This window comes from Phyllostomus hastatus, unplaced genomic scaffold, assembly GCF_019186645.2.
Source record: "Phyllostomus hastatus isolate PE091 unplaced genomic scaffold, TTU_PhHast_1.1 phas_contig_80, whole genome shotgun sequence".
Taxonomy (NCBI): Eukaryota; Metazoa; Chordata; class Mammalia; order Chiroptera; family Phyllostomidae; genus Phyllostomus; species Phyllostomus hastatus.
In genome coordinates, this window is record NW_025333960.1 from 9692041 (window position 1) to 9711939 (window position 19899).

The 19899-nt window shown below is 44.3% G+C and overlaps 1 protein-coding gene across 10 annotated transcripts in view; it reads right to left on the reverse strand.

Annotated features, from left to right (window-relative positions):
• Positions 1-19899, reverse strand: part of MTCL1 (microtubule crosslinking factor 1) — a 139823-nt gene that overhangs the window by 48419 nt on the left and 71505 nt on the right. For 4 of the 10 annotated variants that reach the window (XM_045850133.1, XM_045850139.1, XM_045850130.1 and 1 more), the window contains exons 4-7: positions 8748-8807; positions 7529-7606; positions 2375-3676; positions 1100-1255 (exon numbers count right to left, since the gene is read on the reverse strand). In XM_045850133.1, coding sequence (XP_045706089.1) covers positions 1100-1255; positions 2375-3676; positions 7529-7606; positions 8748-8807 — 1596 coding nt within the window. The remainder of the gene's footprint in view (positions 1-1099; positions 1256-2374; positions 3677-7528; positions 7607-8747; positions 8808-19899) is intronic. The other 6 variants (XM_045850136.1, XM_045850132.1, XM_045850140.1 and 3 more) reach the window with 3 other exon arrangements.

The window sequence follows — 19899 nt, forward strand, 5'->3', positions numbered from 1 at the left end:
TTCAGAGGCAGCTTTCATGCTACTGTGTGCCCAGTCAACGAGGGCAGAGATGTGACATACTCTTACAGGACAAGAGACAAGCCCCAGATTGAAGATATCTGAACTCATGTCTGGGTGAGGCTAGCTGCCCCGCTGCCTACCTCTGACAGTGGGACTTGCAGCCTAAACAAGGCATTTGGTGCAAGCTGAGCGAAAGGCCCACGGGCTCTGCCTTGAGTCCCCTATGCCGCTTACTTTCTCGTCAAATACATGACTTTCTTGTAGAGGGAGCTTCTGTTTGCTTCCAAGTGTGAGAGCCCCACCCTCCACTCTGCCTTTTGGGAGCCACTAGGAAGCTTCAGAGTTGAATGGTAACATCCCCCACCAGGACTAATAAATTAAGATTTGTTACCCAGATATTTTCTCATGTGGAATATGTTGCTCTAACCCTACGATAACCTGCCTTGACCAGCAGTATCAGTCAGGGACTTACTCCTTAGCAACACCTGTCTTTCTGTCCTGGGTGGAACTATTTGCATGGAGGACCTTTCGCTGCCAGGACTGCTAACAACTGTTCCATACAATGAAGTGTCTGTGGGGGCTAAGGGCTCTGTTGACAAGGGGTTACTATGACAACATGGGAGCCTGCTGAAGAGCCCAGGTCAGGAGTGCATTCCTTAACTCTCCTACTGGCCAGAGTGCTGACACTAACCCTGATGCGACACATGAGGCACAGGGGAAGAGGTTTCCTCCAGACTAGCAAAAACAGTGCTTGGTTTATCTCTTTCTTTATTGTTTGACAAGAAGGCAGGTGATGGTCACAAATCAGTCTCTTGAGTCTTGTGTTCAGGTGCCTCTGGGCCCTGACACAGGTCTATGGGTAGGATGATGCCTGTCTGACAAGGGGTGCTGGCAGTTGCCTGAATTCACTCTGTATAGACCCTCCCATTCTGGCTGCATGCGGTGGATTTGCTTCTGGTTACATCCCCCTGGTTCCATACTCTCCTACCATGTTCCCTAAAGGCCCTAGACTCAGGAAATGTCACACAGCCAACTACACAGCAAGGAGAGGGGTGGAAGGGCAAGGGGGGTGGCCGGTGGGACCAGCCAGCTTGCTGACCTCTAGACTGAAACAGCTCTGGCCTCCCGGCCTGCAGCTCCTGGCATCCCCGTCAGCTCGACGGTGCAGCTCCCGCACAGCTCGGAGGGGCAGGTGCTCCCGCTCAGTCCCTCGCTCCTGGCCCAGCTGCCACTCCATCTGATCTCTCAGTTTGGACTGTTAGGTGCATGGAGGGATTTGGTTGTTTTTTTAAATTTTTAAATAAAACACCAAGGACCACAGGGTGGGGGTGGGGTGGGGAGGGAGGATAAAGAAAACAAAAATGGGTAAGGTAGAGGACTGAGAACACTACCAGATGAAGAAAAGCATGAATAGAAAAACCAACTTAAACACAGTGGCATAAGAGAGTGAAGAGAACAGAACCAAAATGAGGATGAGCAAAACGATGGGCTGAAAGATCTGAAAAGCAAAAAAGAGAGAAGAGGGGAAGAATGCAAAACATTGGTTATGAGGCGCATGCAATGGGGATGCATGAGTCACAGACGCAACCGCAAGCACGCTACCCCTGAAGGATACGGAAACAAGGCTCCTCCATCCTGGCTTGTGGTCGAGCAGCCAAAGCCATAATCCAGGGCAGCAGCTGGGTCATGCACCCAAGGGCGATGCACAGGAGAGCGGTCCTGGGATGGCTACTCCACTCCACCCTCACCCCCAGCTCAGGGAGGGTGGGGGGAGCAAGCTGGCAGCGAGGTTTTCCATCAAAACCATCCTTCTCTCAGAACCGTGCTCCTCTCCCCCATTCTGGCTCATCTTCCAGTGGGAGTGGCGGGCCTGGCTGCCTAGGGCCTTTCACAACTGCACTGTGTCCCTTCGGCAATAAACCCAGGTAGGGTTGCAAATGCTCCTGAGTGAGTCTGCTAATTCTCCTGACTGTGAAATGAGTTTGCACTTTGTTTTAAACTCCTCTTTGCTTCTTCATCAGGATAGCCGGTCGTTTGAGACACCAAAAAAGGAGAAAGGATGGACTGCGTCGATCCCTATCGCTTCCATTGGGATTAGCCTCGTGTCATGAGGGAGGACCTCTAAGCCAAGAGCAACGATGCAGTTAAAAATAAGAGAGGAAAAAGGAAAAACAAACAGAAATAAAAGAGAACTTAAAAAAAAAAAAAACCCAACCAAGAGAAAGGATTTGGTTGACACTTGAGGCTTTAGTACAATGCAGGTTTGAAATCATAACCAAGCAGCCGTGAGCAGAATGAGTTCAAGTGCAGCAATGCCAGCAAGAAGGAGGAAGAGCAAAACTGAGCAGGGAGGCAGAGCCAAGAGCCCCCTTACCTGCAAGTCTGGGACCAGCTCCTTCCCCAGGTTCCCGACGGGGGAGTCCCGGGACACGGAGGTCACAGTAGAGAGGAAGCTGGAAGACTCTGTGAGGTGGGGCAAGGGGGAAAAGCCTTCCAGGCGCTCCCTTAGGCCATCCCCAATCTGGTTCACCTGCTCCAGGAAGGTCTGGAGCTCTTTCCGGAAAGCCTTCATCCTGGCATTGATGGTCCCCAGCAACTGGGGCTCCTTCTTGCCCCCCTCTCCCTGAACACCAGGCCCTGGTGAGGCCAGGTCGTCCACAAAGCCATTGGTGTCCATGATGAGGCTCTCCATGGTCCGTTCTAGCCGCTCGGCCTCATGCTTTATGCTCACCAAGCATTCAGAGTCCTCCCTGGCCCTTAGGACCTCGGCCGGACATGGCTCGCTGGCCTCTGACGGCTTTCCACTGCTGAAGCCTGATGTCTTTTCGAACACCTCTTCTGAGTCACTTTCACCGCCAATGGGGCCCTCCCTCTTGGGCTGAGGTAGGCGGCCTTCCTCCCCATCGCTCTCCTTCTTGCCTGTGTCACTGTCAGCGTCGCTGTCCCGGGGACTGGGGGCACGCAGGCCTAGGTGGGCGGCCAGGTCGTAGCGCTGGACATTGGACAGCAGCACCCGGTTCTCATATTGTAGCTTCAGCACCTTCCCACTCAGTTCGCTGATCTGCAGCTGGGCAGACTTTAGCTCCTCCTGCAGGGGAACCCCACCACCCGTGCCCTTGCCTCCACCTTCCGCCAGCCACCCAGGCTCCGGCCGTGGTTCAAACTTGAACTTGCTTAGCTCATGAGTCAGCTGCCGGTTGTGGTCTTCGATCTCAGATATGGACCTTCGAAGCAGCTCTGCTTCCTCCTCCACAAACTGCAGGTGTCGGCGGAGCTCTGATGAGGACTCCAGGGAGTCACCGAAGGGTGAGGTAGGAATGCCTGGGATGTGATCCCGGCCTGGGCCCTCCTGCTCATCCTGGCCCCGCATGTCCTCCATCTCCGCTTTGAGGCCTCGGTTCTCCACTTCCAGCTCCACGATCTTTCGGCCCAAGATGTTGGCTTCTTCCTCCACCAACTTCAGCCGCAGCTTCAGCTCGGCCTCCCTAGTGCTGGGAGGCCCGCCAGCTTCCCCTGTGGGCAGAGGGCTGTCCACATCACCATACAGGGCCTTATATTTCTGGAGCTCCTGCTCCAGCTCATCCTTCTCCCTCCCCAGCTTGGCCATCTTTTTGCGCATCAGGGAACCTTCCTCCTTGGCAAACTGAAGCTGGCACTTCAAATCGGCACTGTCATCCTGCCAGGAAAGAACAGCCCAAGAGTAGGGTTATTTGAAAATACCAAATGTTCATGTTTATGATGATCTCCCTTGCACCTCGCCCCCAACACACATACAAACACAAAACACCTATCTCTTTGTCAGTGTGTCAGTTACAGTAGAAGGGGCCAAAACAAAGCCAAGGGGGGCTGGGGCCTTCACAGAGGGGATGTGGCCAAGGCCTGCAGTCTGCTGTTTTGTCACAAAAACAAAAGAAACTAAATAATTAGTTTGGAAGAAACGTGCACATGAAAACCTTCATAGAGATGAGTGAAGAGTGAGAAAATGAAATGAGACTCAACAGCCGCTGGTGATGCGGTGATCCCTCGTTACCTTGTGGACCAATCTGACTAATCACCAGCATCAGAGGGAGAGAGTAAGACCCCTTGCTAAGCCTGGTGCAGGCAGACGGGCTTCAGTAGCCACTTTTACCTGTTGCCACTCACTCCCCTCCTTGGTGCGGACCTCCCTCATCCCAAGTGGTCAGCAACACACAGGTATTTCCAGGAGGGGAGGCCAGGTGACATCAAATCAGTGCCAGGCTTCCCACTGACCTGCTGAGAACCTGAGACATAGCAATTCACTTCTCCCCCTCCCCTGGGCTCTCTATCCCCTGTGTATCACAAAGATGACACAAGGACAAAACTATGAGATGACAGGCATGGGGGTGCTTTGGGATTCAGGGTGTGGAGTAAGTATCAAGCCTTGACAGTTAGTATGAATTGGTTACTGCAAATCTGAACACCTGGGTTACTCACAACCTTCCTCCATGCAAGTGCAACTTCAGAGCCCTGGGTTACGTTCCGCTCCCTTTAGTTGCTATAACACAGCAGGAAAGTAAACTCAGAAACCCAAGGCAAGGAGGGAAGTGTTTCAAAACCTGAAAAGTGGTTCTTGTTGGAATACCAGAGGATTCTGGAGGGTCACCAAAACAGACTTTCTGCTACTAAATGCCCACACTGTTTGGCTGGGGTCAAGAGGACACTTGCTAGCCAACTGGAAAGTTGACTCCGCCTTCCCAGTGCAGGTCTCAAAGCCTTGAAGCTACATGAACTCTGATTTGGGCTTGCACAAAGGTTTTCTATCCTATTCAGTGAATAGGTAAAATGACAACTGGCATAAATCACTCCTCTTTGACTGGCTATCAGAAGTTTCAAAGGGCTATCATGGGGACAAAGACTTCAGCACACAGAGAACTCAACAGCAAGCTTGAGAGCAGTCAAACCCATCAGCCTCAGGGGAAGGGGAGTCATCAAACTGATGTCTGGAACAAGTCAAACCCCAGGAGGAGAATGAGTTCTTCTAGATCAGTTTGTGCCTAGTAGAGTTGACACAGCCTTTACACTCACTCTATGCCATGTTTTTGCCACAATCTCAGAAAAATATAGAAGAACCTAAACCTTTCTTCATGACCCCCAACTTTCATCCTTCCACCCACCCAGAGCCCTCTTCCCTGTACCATAAATCCTTTTTAAAAAGTGATGTGACGGTGCAGACTCGAAGAAAAAATCCAAGGCCAACTATGAGCCAGTGCTGCATGGAAAGCAGGTCCTGGTGCTATCTGGGGATCTTCTGAGGGACAGTGCTCCCCCTGCCATCCTCTTAGCAGGGGACGAATCAGTTCTCCAGGCCTGGGGTCAAACATGCCACCCTGAGTCCCACTTCTGCCCCTTCTGTCCCTGGCACCATGGGCTGATCCAGAGCCCTGATGAATCATCTCATTATGTCTAAAGTAGGATCCTCACTCAATCACAAGGTTGTTTTGAAGGGCAAATGGAATAATGTACAGCAGGGTGGTTTGTATGATAAATCTTCATACTCTATCATCCTGAAATTAACTTTCTGCTTTGTCTGAAACACAATTAATATTAGGGGAAGAAGCCAGTAACTTTGCTTTCTTTTTCCACTCCTGTGCATCAGAGAGCAATATATGAACATCACGGGGAACAGAGTATGGTCTTTGTATTCTAAGAACTTATCCCATTAAGAGCTTGGGTTTTAGGGGGTTAAACATAAAAAGGGTTTCTGTGACTAACTGGAAACTAAAGCTGTCTGCCAAGTCACACTGGGCAAAAGGGGCTATCACCTCTGCTCAGGTGATGATATACCTATGCCTACACAGAACAGATGGGCTGTAAAAGGCATATATTGTAATTAGTACTAATTCTAATGGAAAAGCATGCTATTTGTTGATTCATTAATTCTTTCAGTAAATACTGAGTACCTACTATGCACCAGAAAATGGCATTTTACTTTTAAATGACTTCAGCTGCATAAAAGTTGCTAAAGTAAAACATTCAAAAGCACCTTTCCAATTCTGTGTTAAACCTAGATTCCCAAGAAATCAATGGATACAGACTGTCAATACTTTGTAAATGGACTAGTTTGGGAGTAAAAAGCCTGGGACAGGAAGACAAGGCAGTGCCCTTAGCGCCATCACTACACTGATAGCCAGTGTTCATCCTTTGTCCAAAGTCACCTAAGTAATCCTATCTCCACCCTGAAGCAGAGAAATTCATCTTTGTACCTGAGGATGGCGGCAGAGGTCATGGAAGACTATGTCGCTAGCCACAAGGGAACTCCATCCTCTGCCCACCTCTGTCCTGGGCAGACCTAGAGGCGGGCAAGGCCACCTGTTATGATCAACAGCCTGACCTTGCTTCCATGGAAACTTGCCTTGATACTGGAGGCCAGGTTGAGAAAGGGTGAATGAGGGGCTGAATTACCTACTCAGTTCAGGGAGCTTTTATTTCAAACCAAGATCAGGAAGTCTCAGGCGATCCCTTCTTCCCCCAGAAGTGGAACTAAGAAGTTGAGGAAGTGGGTAGGATCTCTGAGAGACACATGGAATCCACGCCTTGCACAGGGTTCTGAAATGCTTCGTTGAAAGTGCTTCGAGTGGAAAAATCCTAAAAAACCCTAAAATTGCCTTGATTTCTGGAAACCTTGAACCCTGCACCATCGCCCTTCTATCCACCCTCCCCAGAAGTCTGACTGAAAACCAGAACCATTCTCCTCCAACTCCTTGAATCTAAATCTGGGTTAGTTTAAGAAGCAAGATTCTATGACAGACTCTAATGAGGGTCCAATTCCAAATTACCTGAGGGCTGATAAAATATCCAAAAAGTCTTCTTGTTCCTTAAAGAAAGAACTATACACATAGCAGGAATTTTGATGTATGATTAAAGCATGCTGTCATTTCTACTAAACACCCATGCGTTATTAAGCCTGCCACCAAGAATAAAGCAGGTTTTGAAAAAATGACGATTTGTGAAGCCAAGGGAGTGTGTGCATTTGAAGAAGGGGCCAGCCTTGAAGCAGCTGGAGAAGGTGCTGTGCCTTCAGAGGCCGGCGTGAGGGACGAGGAGGCCAGGCGAGCTGGCCTCAGTCTGTTCTGGGGGTGGGAAGTTACTCCTTCTAACAAGATGGAGAGTCACAGCCTCAGCCAAAGCAGCGGGAGGCTGGCTACCCATCTTATCTTGTAACCACAGACTTTCTACCACTCTGCCAAAACTCTGAGGGAAGGGTCTAGGCTGAATCCTAAGCTGAAGGACATCAAGCTCTGGGTTCAAGAGATCATCAGATAGCTGGCTCCAGGAATGCAGTATGAAAGCAGAAAGTTGAGTCAAACTTTCCACATGGCACTGTCCCTGTGGCAAGCAGAGAAGGCAAGCACGGCATGAGGAAGAACACACACAGGACCACCACCACCACCACAAGCCAGAAGGGCCTTGTCAAGCAACAAAAATATATCACTACAGGTATATATTCTTTGGCTTGCAAGTCTGATGTGTAGCCAGCACCCCAAGCGCTGACTGCTTATGTTCCTACCTTGCGCCGGGGTGCCAGTTTCCTTTGGGTTTTGGTTGCAGACCTGCAGTTCCCAGGGCGCTCCGTTCCACCACTCTGCTGGACAGAAACTCCTTTCTCAATGACACTGCAGGCTTTGGGGGGACTGAACACATTCCCGGTGCCCACAGCTCCTCAAACACTCCTGAGGGGCAGCAGTAGCTATTCTCAGCCTGAGTTACCCACAGGTGCCATACTGTCCCTTCCAGAATGGGGTGGCAGTTACCCTTTTAAGGAAAAGATCTTCCCTGGTCAAGAGCCAGTACACCGAAACATACTGGAAGGCCAAGAGGGCTGGCTCAAGCACCCAGCAGTGAGAAGGCAGATTTAAATTCTCCCGTTATTAGTGAATGCCAGCGTGACACTAGGGAGCAGAGGAGGTGGAAGGGGACAGTTAATCTTTGGCATTCCTGCTGTTCACATGGCCTGGCCCTCCTTGAAGGGTCCTCTGGGGATCCGTGAGTTCGGAGAATGGAGAAACCCGAAGGAATCAAGGTGGAGTTCACAGGGCTGGGCCAGCAGAGTTCTCAGTTACCTGCACTCACCATGTCTCTCTAATTACTACTTGCTTGGGGAGCTTGGGGACCTGATATCCCAATAATGTCATTGTTCTCTCCAACACCTAATACTGGCAGAGATTTTTTTTTTAATAGAAGAAAGCGATCCAGTAAAGCATATATCAGAAAAGTTAAGAAAATCCTGAACAACACATATCATGTACATAGAAAGGGCTATGCTTTCACCATCTTTCGGTGAGAACATTTTACTTTCATTTAGGACATGTAGGATACTGATCATCTCGCACATATAAAAAAAACAACGCTCAAAACAGTGTGTTATGAATGACCTACCACTACAGAATTGTACTTGTTTACTGTCCGAATAACTGTGAAGGCCAAAGCACTTTTACCAGTATGGGTTACTGCCAGAGCCCTGAACTGTACCAAATTATGTCTCACACAAAGCCAGTCTGTGCTCTTTGTTGAAGGAATCACCACCGTATTGGTTCAAGAAACAAAAAAAAGGAGGAGTTGTTTGCAAAGAAAAGTTTCACCATGGAGGTTTTGAACGAGTTTAAGTTTTTTGGCAGGTAATGCTTCTTTGAATATTTTAAAGGCAACATTAACATTTTTAAAGAAAATTCAAAATGAGATGATTGCCTTTTAAGGAGCTGTAACATTAGAAAGAAACTTTTGCTTACCTGGTTAAAGGTTTTCTTTTCTTTGTACATTTCCCGACTGCCTCTTCTTTTCAGGGAACTCTGAAATAGATCCAAGGGACATTCTGTTACAGAAGAGTCACAGTGGAACCTTCCCTGGGCAACCTCTGCCCTACTGGGAGGAGACACGCACTCGTTTTTTGGGCCTCCAAAAGGGCCTCCTTTTTTCCCCAACGGAATCAGGAAACCACTCAGAGTCAACGTTTCAATACAGCTAAATAGGTTGGTGAGGTCTTTGAATCCTAAAAGAATTTAAATCTTAATTTTTATATTTCAGGTATTCCTCAGTTACTCCCTTTCATAAAAAAGGAGGATGGTTTAAATAAAATGTATCAGTGAAGGGAAGACAAGAGGAGGAGGAAAAGATTAAAAGTTTTGGAAATAAACATGTAATATTTCTGGGGCTGTCTTATCTTTCTAATTATGTTTTGTTTGGGCTAATATCAAAATTATTTGATGTTTCCTGAGTGCCTACAAGTAAATGGCCAGATTAAAAAAAATGGTAGGAGGGAGAAAAGTGGGGAGAGGGGATCGTTTACAGAAAAAAACATTCTCCATGAGTAACCCACTCTAATTCATGATTAAGTCTACCTCTTAAGGATCTAAGAGAATTCATAATTTAGTCATTTGTGGTGTGGCCTTGGCCATGTCCTTCAGTGGGCTGGGTCCCTACCTAGCTTTATATACAGTACAGTGTACCTTTGCCTGCTACAGGCAAGAAATGTGTCTGAAACATAAACATAACTGTAAATAAAAGGGACAAGGGGTGTCTGAAATGGCATAACATGGAGGCACACAGTTTCTGCCACAGTAAAGTATGAAGACAGAAAGAACTAATTGGAAGAAGAGCGAGAAACATCCTTGAGGAAGACATAAGAATTTGAAACCTGAGAGAAATCATGTAATCCTGAGACCAGTTGGAAGAAAGCAGTTTGGAAAGTTAAGGTGGCTGGCTATGTTTCAGACCTTGGCAATCCTGTGAATGGAAGAGATTCTCCCTGACGGCCAAACCCCTCACCCTCGCCCCCCATGGCTCTGCTGCTTTGCCCTAACTGAAGCAGGGACCTGGGTCCTCTGGGAACTCAACTTGAGGTGGACTCAGAGCCCTCCCTGCTTCATTCCTTTGCTGCAACCCACGTACCAAAACAGCTGGGAAAGGAGGCTCTTATGCAAGTCACTTATATAACAGTCAGACCTTACGCTAATTAACTTAGTTCTGTTTACATTTAAGTGTCTCCCACAGAAGACTAGGCCATGCCACTTACTGAATGAACTTCAAGGTGCAGAAATAAAATTCTAGTCTCCCTGAGCCTCTAAAAGGCTGGAGGCCTGAGAGGAGAAAAAGGTCATTGAGAGAAGGGATGAAAAGGTTATAGAATCAGCATCAGTGTGGGCATCCCTGGTCAACCCAAAGGATGTGGAAGCTTGTCACTGATGCCTCTGCAGAAGTGGCTTTGTTTCCTTTAGGGTTTTTGGTAAAGGCCTCTTTTTGGTCACACCACAAAGAGAATCAATCTTGTCTGACAAGTTAAGTTAAGCAAGTCTTAAAGGCTTGAGTTTTCCCAGAATAAGTAGGTTTTCCAAGATTCTTCCCACTGTAGTGGAGTTTCTCTGATTAGAGTGAGCTGAGTGAGGTGAACACTCTGATGACTCACTACAGGGAAGAGTTATAATAAAGAAGCAGGGAGAGAGACTGTTCCCAAAGCTTCAACCTCAGGGATGTAATTCCGGGACTGTGTCAGCAATCAAGGCAGAGAGTACAGTGAACCTGCCTTCTGTGAACCCCACATTGTGTCACATTCTCCCAAAGAACAGAAAACATTCTGCTCACGATGCAAGAAAGTGGTCTAAAAGTGGGATGACAGCTAAGAGTAGACAGAGAAGTTCCTGAAAACTGATGCAGATTCGTGGGTGGCTGCATCCTGGGTGGGAGGAAGGAGCACAGGCTGGGCGCACCCTCCTGATGGGAGGGAGCCAGTGGTGTGCCAGTGCGCAGACTCCCCCCACCCAGCTGAGGGGTCTCTTCCCCTTGCTGAGCTCTGCACACAGTGGCCTCTGAGTCCTGCGATCCTTCTGGCAAATCGCAGAGTAGGCAACACAGATCCCAGTCACAGTGGCAACTATGAGGAAAAGCAATGCAAGAATTAAGGTTAACCAGAGATTTGAAGGACCTACACAAAAGAAACAGTGAAACTTTGGTGATAAACATAAAGCAATGCTTGATGGTATCTGCTGGGAAGACATCATGTTATAAAGATGTCACATTTCTCCAAAATCATTTTATAATATGATAACATTTTAGCTAAAGTCCTCTTTGTCTCCATATATGCATATATAACATATAATGTGTATAATGTGCTATAGGTGTACATACACACACAAAGTATTTGTGTCTATAAGGATATCCATATATACACAAACACCTTTTGTTTATTCATGAGGGAGGTAAGCTGACAGAAGGACTTGACAAAATGATTCAAAAATTCATCTAGAACAGGGCTGGCAAACTATGGTCCTCAGGACAATTAACCCACAGCCTGTTCTATAACTAGGTTTTTCCTACACACAGCCTCCTTTACTATTGCCTGTGGCATCTTCCACTCTAAGAGCAGAATTGAGCTGTGACAAACCATATGGTCTGCAGTGACTAAAATATTTACTATCTGGCCCTTTTCAGAAAGTTTGCTGACCTCTGAGCTAGAAAAATAGATTGGTAAAAAACAGCCAAAAACACTTTAAAAGGAAGGATGATGACGGTAGGTTGTACTATTAGGTATAAAAATATAATATGATGGTTTGGTGCTGGTACAAGAGTAGACAGATCAATGGAATAAAATGAAGCTCAGAAACAAATGGGAAAGTTTATAAGATGTTAACAATTGATACAGGCAGCATTTTAAAACAGTGGAGGGAAAGAATGGTAATTTGGCTTAGGTTGGGAAAACAACGGTCTAACAGGGAAAAAATAGTGAGATCCCTACCATGTATCAAAAATCTCCAGATGAATTTAAAAAATATAGATTTAAGATATCATAAATAAACTAGAAAGAAAAGTGATGGGTTTCTATTTGTTCTTGGGGCATGGCCTTTATAAACACAGAAACAAAAGCCAAAGCATCTAATAAAAATATTGCTAAAATGGATTGGCAAGATTTTTAATTTTTATATATCAAAAGAAACCATTTGCAGTATTAACATATTGTTTGCGGGTAGTTTTTATCGTGCGCTCTACTACCAGTCAACGTAAAACGTATAAATATGTTTCCCGCATACAATGTGTTAAAAAGCAAATGACAAAAATGGTAAAAAATGGAAAAAAAGACAGACAAAAGAGTAATATTTTGCAAGCAATAGGAAAACCACTTTCATAAGAAAATAAACAAATGGCCAATAAACACACAATTAGCCATTAAAATGAGAAGATACCATTTTTTCACTTAGAGATTTACAGACTAAAAGAAGTATGACCCCAAGTGTCAGCATGTGTCCACGGAGGTGGGTGTTTCCACACAGATCAGTAAGAGTGGAGGGTCCTGCAGTATTTCAGGTGGGCAAGACAGCCTCACAAATGTATATATTGTGACCCAGTAGTTCCACCTCTGGGAATACATCCTAAGGAAAAATGCAGAAATATATGCAAACATTTATGGGTAAGAATGCTCATCACAGTACCTTTCACAATAGTAAATAAAGACTGTGAAAGTTATTAAAATGATGTTTTTGAAGAATACTTCAAGATTCAGGAAACACAATACATTAAAAGAAAAATATATAATAGCATATATTTTGTGACTTCAATTTATAGCTAATAAAATCTAAATATGTATGTTTTACCTGTGTTTGTTAGAAAAGTAGACTGTAGAAATATGTATTAAAATGTTAATAGTGATCATCTTCAGGTGATAGAATTAAAGGTGATTTCAATTTTTGTGGATTTTCATGGTCTCCAAAGTATCTACTATAAATACAATTTCTTTTGCAAAACAAAAACAAAACAGAAGAAAGCAGGCTGTTAAAATCTGTACTTTAAAGAGGTGAGAGAAAAAGAGGCCGCCACTGATCTCCCGTGTTGGACTGCAGTGGAGCTGCATCAGAAATTATCTGCCAACTTCTTGTGCTTTTTTCCACCATTAGAAATTATTTTCATTAGCCTGGTCCTTGAGATATAAACTATCACGGTTGTTTAAAATGACCAAGAAGCCCCCTAAGGGTTGAGGGAACAGGCCAGGTGCCCCCACTGCACTGCAGGTCCAGGGCATATGGCTCCCTCACCAAGTTCTAGGCAGTGCTGAGGCCCCTAGCCTGGGGTGCAGTCTCCTCCCCGGCTCACCAGCATAGTGGCCAAGGAACCCTGGGTGTAGGGCAACTTGTATGAACACTATTCATGAGCAGTTCATTCCTCTGGGTGACTCAGAGATCCAGTGGATAGTCTCTTACAAGAAACAATTAAGGGAAAGGGAAAAATGCAGACTATCAAATAAATGAAACCTAGCACGAGGATGTGACCGCTTTTTAATTCTACTCTTTCTTTTTAGTCTGGCCAACTGCCAGAAAATCAACTCTAAATTCCTATGAAAAAGGAAAAACGTTAGATTTCTGAATCCAAATTGAATCCATCTAAGTCTGATGCATTTGCTGAGTATTAAATGATTAAATAAAATATGAAGTTAGGCAATTATTTGGACTTCTTTGTCAATTCTTAATGTTTCCTATTTTAAGTTAGTTTCTTCCAACTGATCTCAGAAAACAAACAGGCTCTCGATTGCTAAAGTATCTTCAGAGACAGACTCTGGGCTTAAAATTCAGATTGGTAATAAAAGGAGGCCAATATAAATTAGGATGCTGTAAACTGTAAGTCTATATGGAAAAGAGAATACCAATATAGGTAGATGATTTTCAGAATTCTTACAGATTCTTACTATTTAGAAAGATGTCTGGATTTCTTGGCTTGATTTATAATACAGTTATAAAATCAGAATAAGAAAACAATAGTCCATAAGTCTCCTTCCTTTTAGGAGGAAGTTATCAAGATTCTTTTACCCATATTAAAGTTTTCATTTGAGTGTTACAAGATATAGAGAGTAAGAACTATCAGCTTCTCCTTCAGCTAGAAGCACCAAGTCTTGGCTGGAAGATGCCCCCTGCCCTTACCTGTTCTCAACTTGCCCCCAAAACAGCTCCTAGGGAGACTAGATCCCTTCATGGCATGGAATCACAGCCCTCTGCCAAAATCGGCTGCACCAGTTATACTGCAGGACCCAGTAAACATAAACTCCCCTTGGATTCCATGGAAAACCCTCCATGGCAACATAGTAAGGACCTCAACAGCATAAAAAAGATCCAGTCAGAAATGAAGCGTATCCTAACTGAAATAAAGAACAATTTATAGGGAAACAATAATAGAGTAGATGAAGCTGATAATCAAATCAATTATTTGGACATAAGGAAGCAAAAAATAAACAATCAGAATAACAAGAAGATAAAAATAAGGATACTATAAACAGCCTCTGGGAGAACTTCAAAAGGCCCAACAGTCACATCATAGGGGTGATAGAAGGAGAAGAGAAACAGCAAGAAACTGGAAATCTGAAAAAGTAGTGAAAGAAAATGTCCCTAATTTGGTGAAGGAAACAGACATGCAAGTCCAGGAAGCATACAGAGTCCCAAACAAGATGGACCCAAAAAGGCCCACTCCAAGAAACATCATAATTAAAATGCCAAAGTTTAAAGATAAAGAGAGAATCATAAAAGCAGCAAGAGAAAACAAGTTAGTTACCTACAGGGAAGTTTCCATAAGAATGTCAGCTAATTTCTCAAAAGAAGCTGCGAGCTAGAAAGAATTGGCAAGAAATATTCACAGTCATGAAAAGCAGGGACCTATAGCCAAGACTGCTCTACCCAGAAAAGCTATCATTTAGAATTGAAGGGCAGATAAAGAGCCTCTCAGACAAGAAAAAACTAAAGGAGTTCATCATCACCAAACCAGTATTAAATGAAATCTTAAAGGGACTTATTTATGAAAAAGAAGAAGATTGAAGCTATGAACAACAAAATGGCAATAAATGCACATCTATCAACAACTGAATCTAAAAAAACAGCCCTGGCTGGTGTGGCTCAATGGACTGAGTGCTGGCCTGCAAGCCAGAGGGTTGCCAGCTTAGTTCCCAGTCAGGGCACACACCTGGGTTGTGGGCCAGGTCAGGTCCCTAGTAGGGGCCGTGTGAGAGGCAACCACACATTGACATTTCTCTCCCTCCCTTCTCCTATGTCTAAAATAAATAAATAACATCTTAAAAAAACAAAAAAAAAAAACAAAAAAAACTAAGCATACAGAATCACGGATCTAGAGTGTTTCAATGGTTGCCAGATAGGAATGGGTGAAGAGGTGAGGGGATTAAGAAGTACAAATAGGTAGGTACAGAATAGCCATGGGGGTGTAAAGCACAGTATAGGAAATGGACTAGCCAAAGAACTTGTATGACCTATGGTCATGAACAATGGTGGGGGGATTGCCTGAAGGAGTGGGCGGTGCATGGTGGAGGGCAAAGGGGTAAAAATCAGGACAACTGTAATAGCATAATAAATAAAATACAATAAAAAATAAAAATAAAACCTCCATGACCATAAAGGGAAAGAGACCCTCTCTCTTTGGCCCTGCTTGGGAGGATAATATGATATTAACTATTGATACCATTTGTTGGGCACTTACATGTGCCAGGCACAATGCTGAACTCTTTCTCTGCATGTCTAATTTAACTTAATTCTCACGAGAACCCTGAGAGGCATATACTATTATCACTAACAGACAAGAAAACACAGAACTTAGGTAATGTTTCAAGGTGCCCCAGACCTGGAGATGGGGCACCACCCTGACTCTGACTCCAACCCTTGCCTCTGACCTCAGGCCTCTTACAACCCAATCTCCCAATAAGGGCTGTTTTTCTCTGTTTTCTCAAGGCTTCTAAACCCCTCAATTGCTGAGTTTTCTCATCCAAAGCATCTCTCCTTTCTTTAGAGAAAGAGCATGAAGAACTATTCTAGAAATTGTTGCAAATTGCTCTGCTCACAAGATACCTCATGGTTGTGGAATACTTGTTGGCACTCTAATTGTTTCTGAAAGGATCTGAGCTGCAGAGAGCAAAAGTCCTTATTTGGAAAAGGTATAAAACTATTATCAGAGACAAAATACCACAAAGTAAATGAAAAGAGGAGGAGAATTATATTGAGACTCTTAGGCTGAAGAAAGTTACAGCCATAAAAGTCAGAGCTGGATTGGGATTTCAGGCAGCCAAGACCAAGAGAGGGAAGGCCAGAGCCACACTGGCCAGGCTGTGCGGCCCACCTGGAACAAACAGAGACGGCCAGCACACCCAGCCTGCCAACGGCACTTTCTCCTGGGAAAGGACATGATAATAAAAATGACAGGTCGTGGCACATTGAGGAATGGGATACAATGTGGGCTACTTGGTTCATTTTAAACCTTAGAGACATGTATTTTGAGGCCCAATGACTGCAAAATTGCTGGCTAAAACATGCTACAATACAGTAGCTTCAACCAAATGTGATAAAATAAATGAAACTGAAGATGATAAAATAAAACTGAAGTTACCCTTAATATGCAGAAAAAAGTAGAAAATCATAACCATCTCAAAACCATAATGACTACACCAGAAACTAAACATCCTTCTCCCACATTGTAGGAGTTCCCATCTTCATGTGCACCTCCGTGTAGGCACTCAGCCACGCCACCAAGCATTATATGAAATATGAAATTAGAACCCACATTTCAGAAGTCTCTGCTGACTCACTTAGTAGGTGAGCAATAAGTTGATATAATACTGTGTGGCCATTAAAAAGTATGATTCCTGAAAATTTTAAGTGACATGAGTTAATTTTTTATTAAATGCCAATATTTTATACACACACACACGCAAAAAAAATGTTGCCCCCTTTCCCCCCCCGCAAAAAAAAAATCCATCACTCATTGTTTTTCAGGTACATGAAACATGAGAAGATATTTAGTACTTGTTTGTTTGTTTAGCTTTCAAACAAAAGAACATACGGAAAAGTTCTGAATTACTTGTGATACAACTTCCTAATAATCTTCCATCATACCCCTTGAACCTTCTATTTGATTTTCCATAATGTTCTAAATCAGAGTGTACTATATTATTATTAAAATCTCTATTAAAATCTCTGCATACATTTGTCAAAACTCAGTAAATCTAAGATATTCACATTTCAGTACATATAAATTAACTCAAAAAAGTGTCTGCAAAAATTAAGATTGAGTTAATGTGTACAGAAAAAAGTGAATTGGTGTCTGCAATTTACTTTCAATGTGTCGAAAAATAAGATGGGTTAATAGAGAGGCGGATGGATAATAGATATATGATAAATCAAATATGGTAAAATGTAGAATGTAGGTGATGAATATATAGGTATTTATTATAAAATTCTTTAAGTTTCACTGTATTTGAAAATTGTCATAATGTTGGAAAGAATAACATCATGCAGATAATGTTTCTGACTATGCAGAAAATAGTTGATATAATACTGTATAGCCATTAGAAATTATGATCACTGAAAATTTTAAATGACATGAGTAAGTTTTTATTAAATGCCAATCTTTGAAATGCAAGATAAAAGATGTAAATATAATCTTACCAAGATTAAATATTTTTGTCTTTGAAATGTTTGGAAGCAAAAACACTAAATGTAAGCAGTCTTGTCAATAAGCAGTAGAATTATGGGTAACTTCATGTTTTTCTTTACAGACTTTTTGCATTTCTCTGAAATAGTAAAAATTAATATATATTATCTTTTTCAAATAAAAAAAGATGTTATATTTTAAGGACAACAGAATTGAACAACAGAATCTAACGCAAATGTCCCCACTAAACATAACGCTGTGTTGCCTTTGCCTGGCCTCCCCTGGAAGCAGTGGATGAGACTGATCTTGGGCCCTCAAACATGGCAGAAATGAACAGGAAACTGAACTGCAGGGGTAACCCTAAGGCAGGATTAGCTCTGTGCTGCTGGGGATCATCAGATACATCTTCCAACAGAGGGCAAAGAAGGGTCTAATGGACATTTGGGGACAGCAAATGGGTCCAAGATTCTAATCACCAGGCTGAATGCTTCCTCTCGAAGAGGTTCTTCTAACCAGGCAGAGGCTGACTTGCTGACCCGCGTCTGCTGAGAGCCCTGTTACCTGAAGCCACCACTAGACTCCATTGATCATCCACCAAAACGCTCTGAAATCTCAAAAGCATCACTGGTTGGCATTCTGCATAAAGCCATTCCCATCTCTTGGATAAATCTTCAACAATTCCCTCCAAACTGTGACAATTTGGATTACCAACAACAAGGCACACTCTAAGTGACTTAAGGGGAAAGTGGGGATGCTTGCCCATGGTTGAGCGATTCCCATGGAGCAGAAGCTCTCTCAACTGTCTAACAGCCTCCACCACCATTCAGGGAACTGCAAGGTGATTCAATTAAGCAAGTCCAGTAACTGAACTGTAGGGCAAGCAAGGGGCAGGATGCTGCCTGCTTGAGTAGCCTGAGAAACCCCTAGAGGCTGAGAGCTGCTGGGACACTGTGGTAGGGGCTGGGAAATAAAGATGCTTCCAGTAGAAGGTAAGGTGGGCCCAAAAGCACAACAATACTGTCTTGGGCTAAGGATGGGCACCCACCAGAGTGGAGGGAGGGAATCCCCCACCAAGCTCAGTCCTGCCCAGCCCTGCCTGCTGGCCTGAGGACCCCAGGCAAGACTTCAGCTAGGAGAGGCTTTCTGTGGAAGAATGAAAACAGCCCTGGGTTTAGGTGAATAAAAGCAAGGAAGCCAGTTCTATCATCTGTGATCCTGTCTTTTGTGAACACACAGGGTAAGAAGCATGATGCCCTAAACCATGCCTATTTCTGCTAGCATATTATGTTTGTGAGCCAGCACATCCCAGGCAATGTTAAAGCACCCAGATCACGAGTATACTGCAGCCCCTCAACAGCTCAACAGCTAAAGCAGAGTGGTCACCAAGAAATCCTGAGGTTGCCTTGGCTGATATGGCTCAGTGGATTGAGCGCCAGCCTGACAACCAAAGAAATCTGAGCAGCTGCCTCCCCGCCCTCTGACACACACATGGACACGAGAGTTGTTTCTCTTCCCCAGAGACTCCGACAGCTCCTTCTCTGCTCGGGATGGAACACTGTGGATCAAGATCATGGGACAGAACTTCACTGCTAATGAAGGTGTTCATTCCTATTAGGTGTCTCTTCATTGTGTGGCCCTGCCAAAATGCAAGGCTGTAGTGCTCATTGATGTACTTTTCTTATGTACGAAATGTGCTTTGTGGTGTTATTGCCACATCAGTATCATTTTTTGTCTTCTAAATGACACCAAATCTATAACCAGTTTCACATATGAAATGCTGGTCTGAGAAAATGCAGATGTTGTTAGATGTTTATGTGCAAGCTGTAACAATTTAGAAAAACTCACTGAGGTATATAGAAGGACAAGGGTGTTCTTTATTCAAACTCATGGCAGCACTTATTAGGATGGCTCCTCCCCAGGCTGCAGGCAAATCTATTTATGTAATCAAGCTGGATTCTAAAGGTTCCAGAATTGACAGAGTAAAGGAGGCTTAATAAGGAAGGAAGCCCCCTCCGCTTGAAAGCTTTATCTACCCAGCTTCCTCCCCTGACGCACCTTCTGTGGCTGTGGCTGTTCCCCACTGAGACAAATTGCTCATCTCTGACAAGCCAGCATGCCTACTTCTGAGCCATCATCTGTCCAATGATGAAAGCAGATGCCCCAGGTCCCTTCCAATCCTTTGATTCTCTCATTCTACTGTTCAAAGACATCACTCCCACCCAAAGCACATTGGGTTTGGGAAGAGCGATGCATCCCCCAGAGAAACAGTGGGAAGAGGGAAGAATACCCTACGAGGTGTATATAGTACCTTGCTATTTGCATTTTCCAGGATGGGCAATAGGAATCATGGTCCCTCATTGACCAGAAGCAAAGTGAGGCTTGCAAAGGTATTTGATGCCGCCAAGGAGATGCAGGGAAGAAGTCCTGCCTCACTTTGGAGTGGTCCACTCAACCACACCACAGCTGCCTCTGAGGCACAGT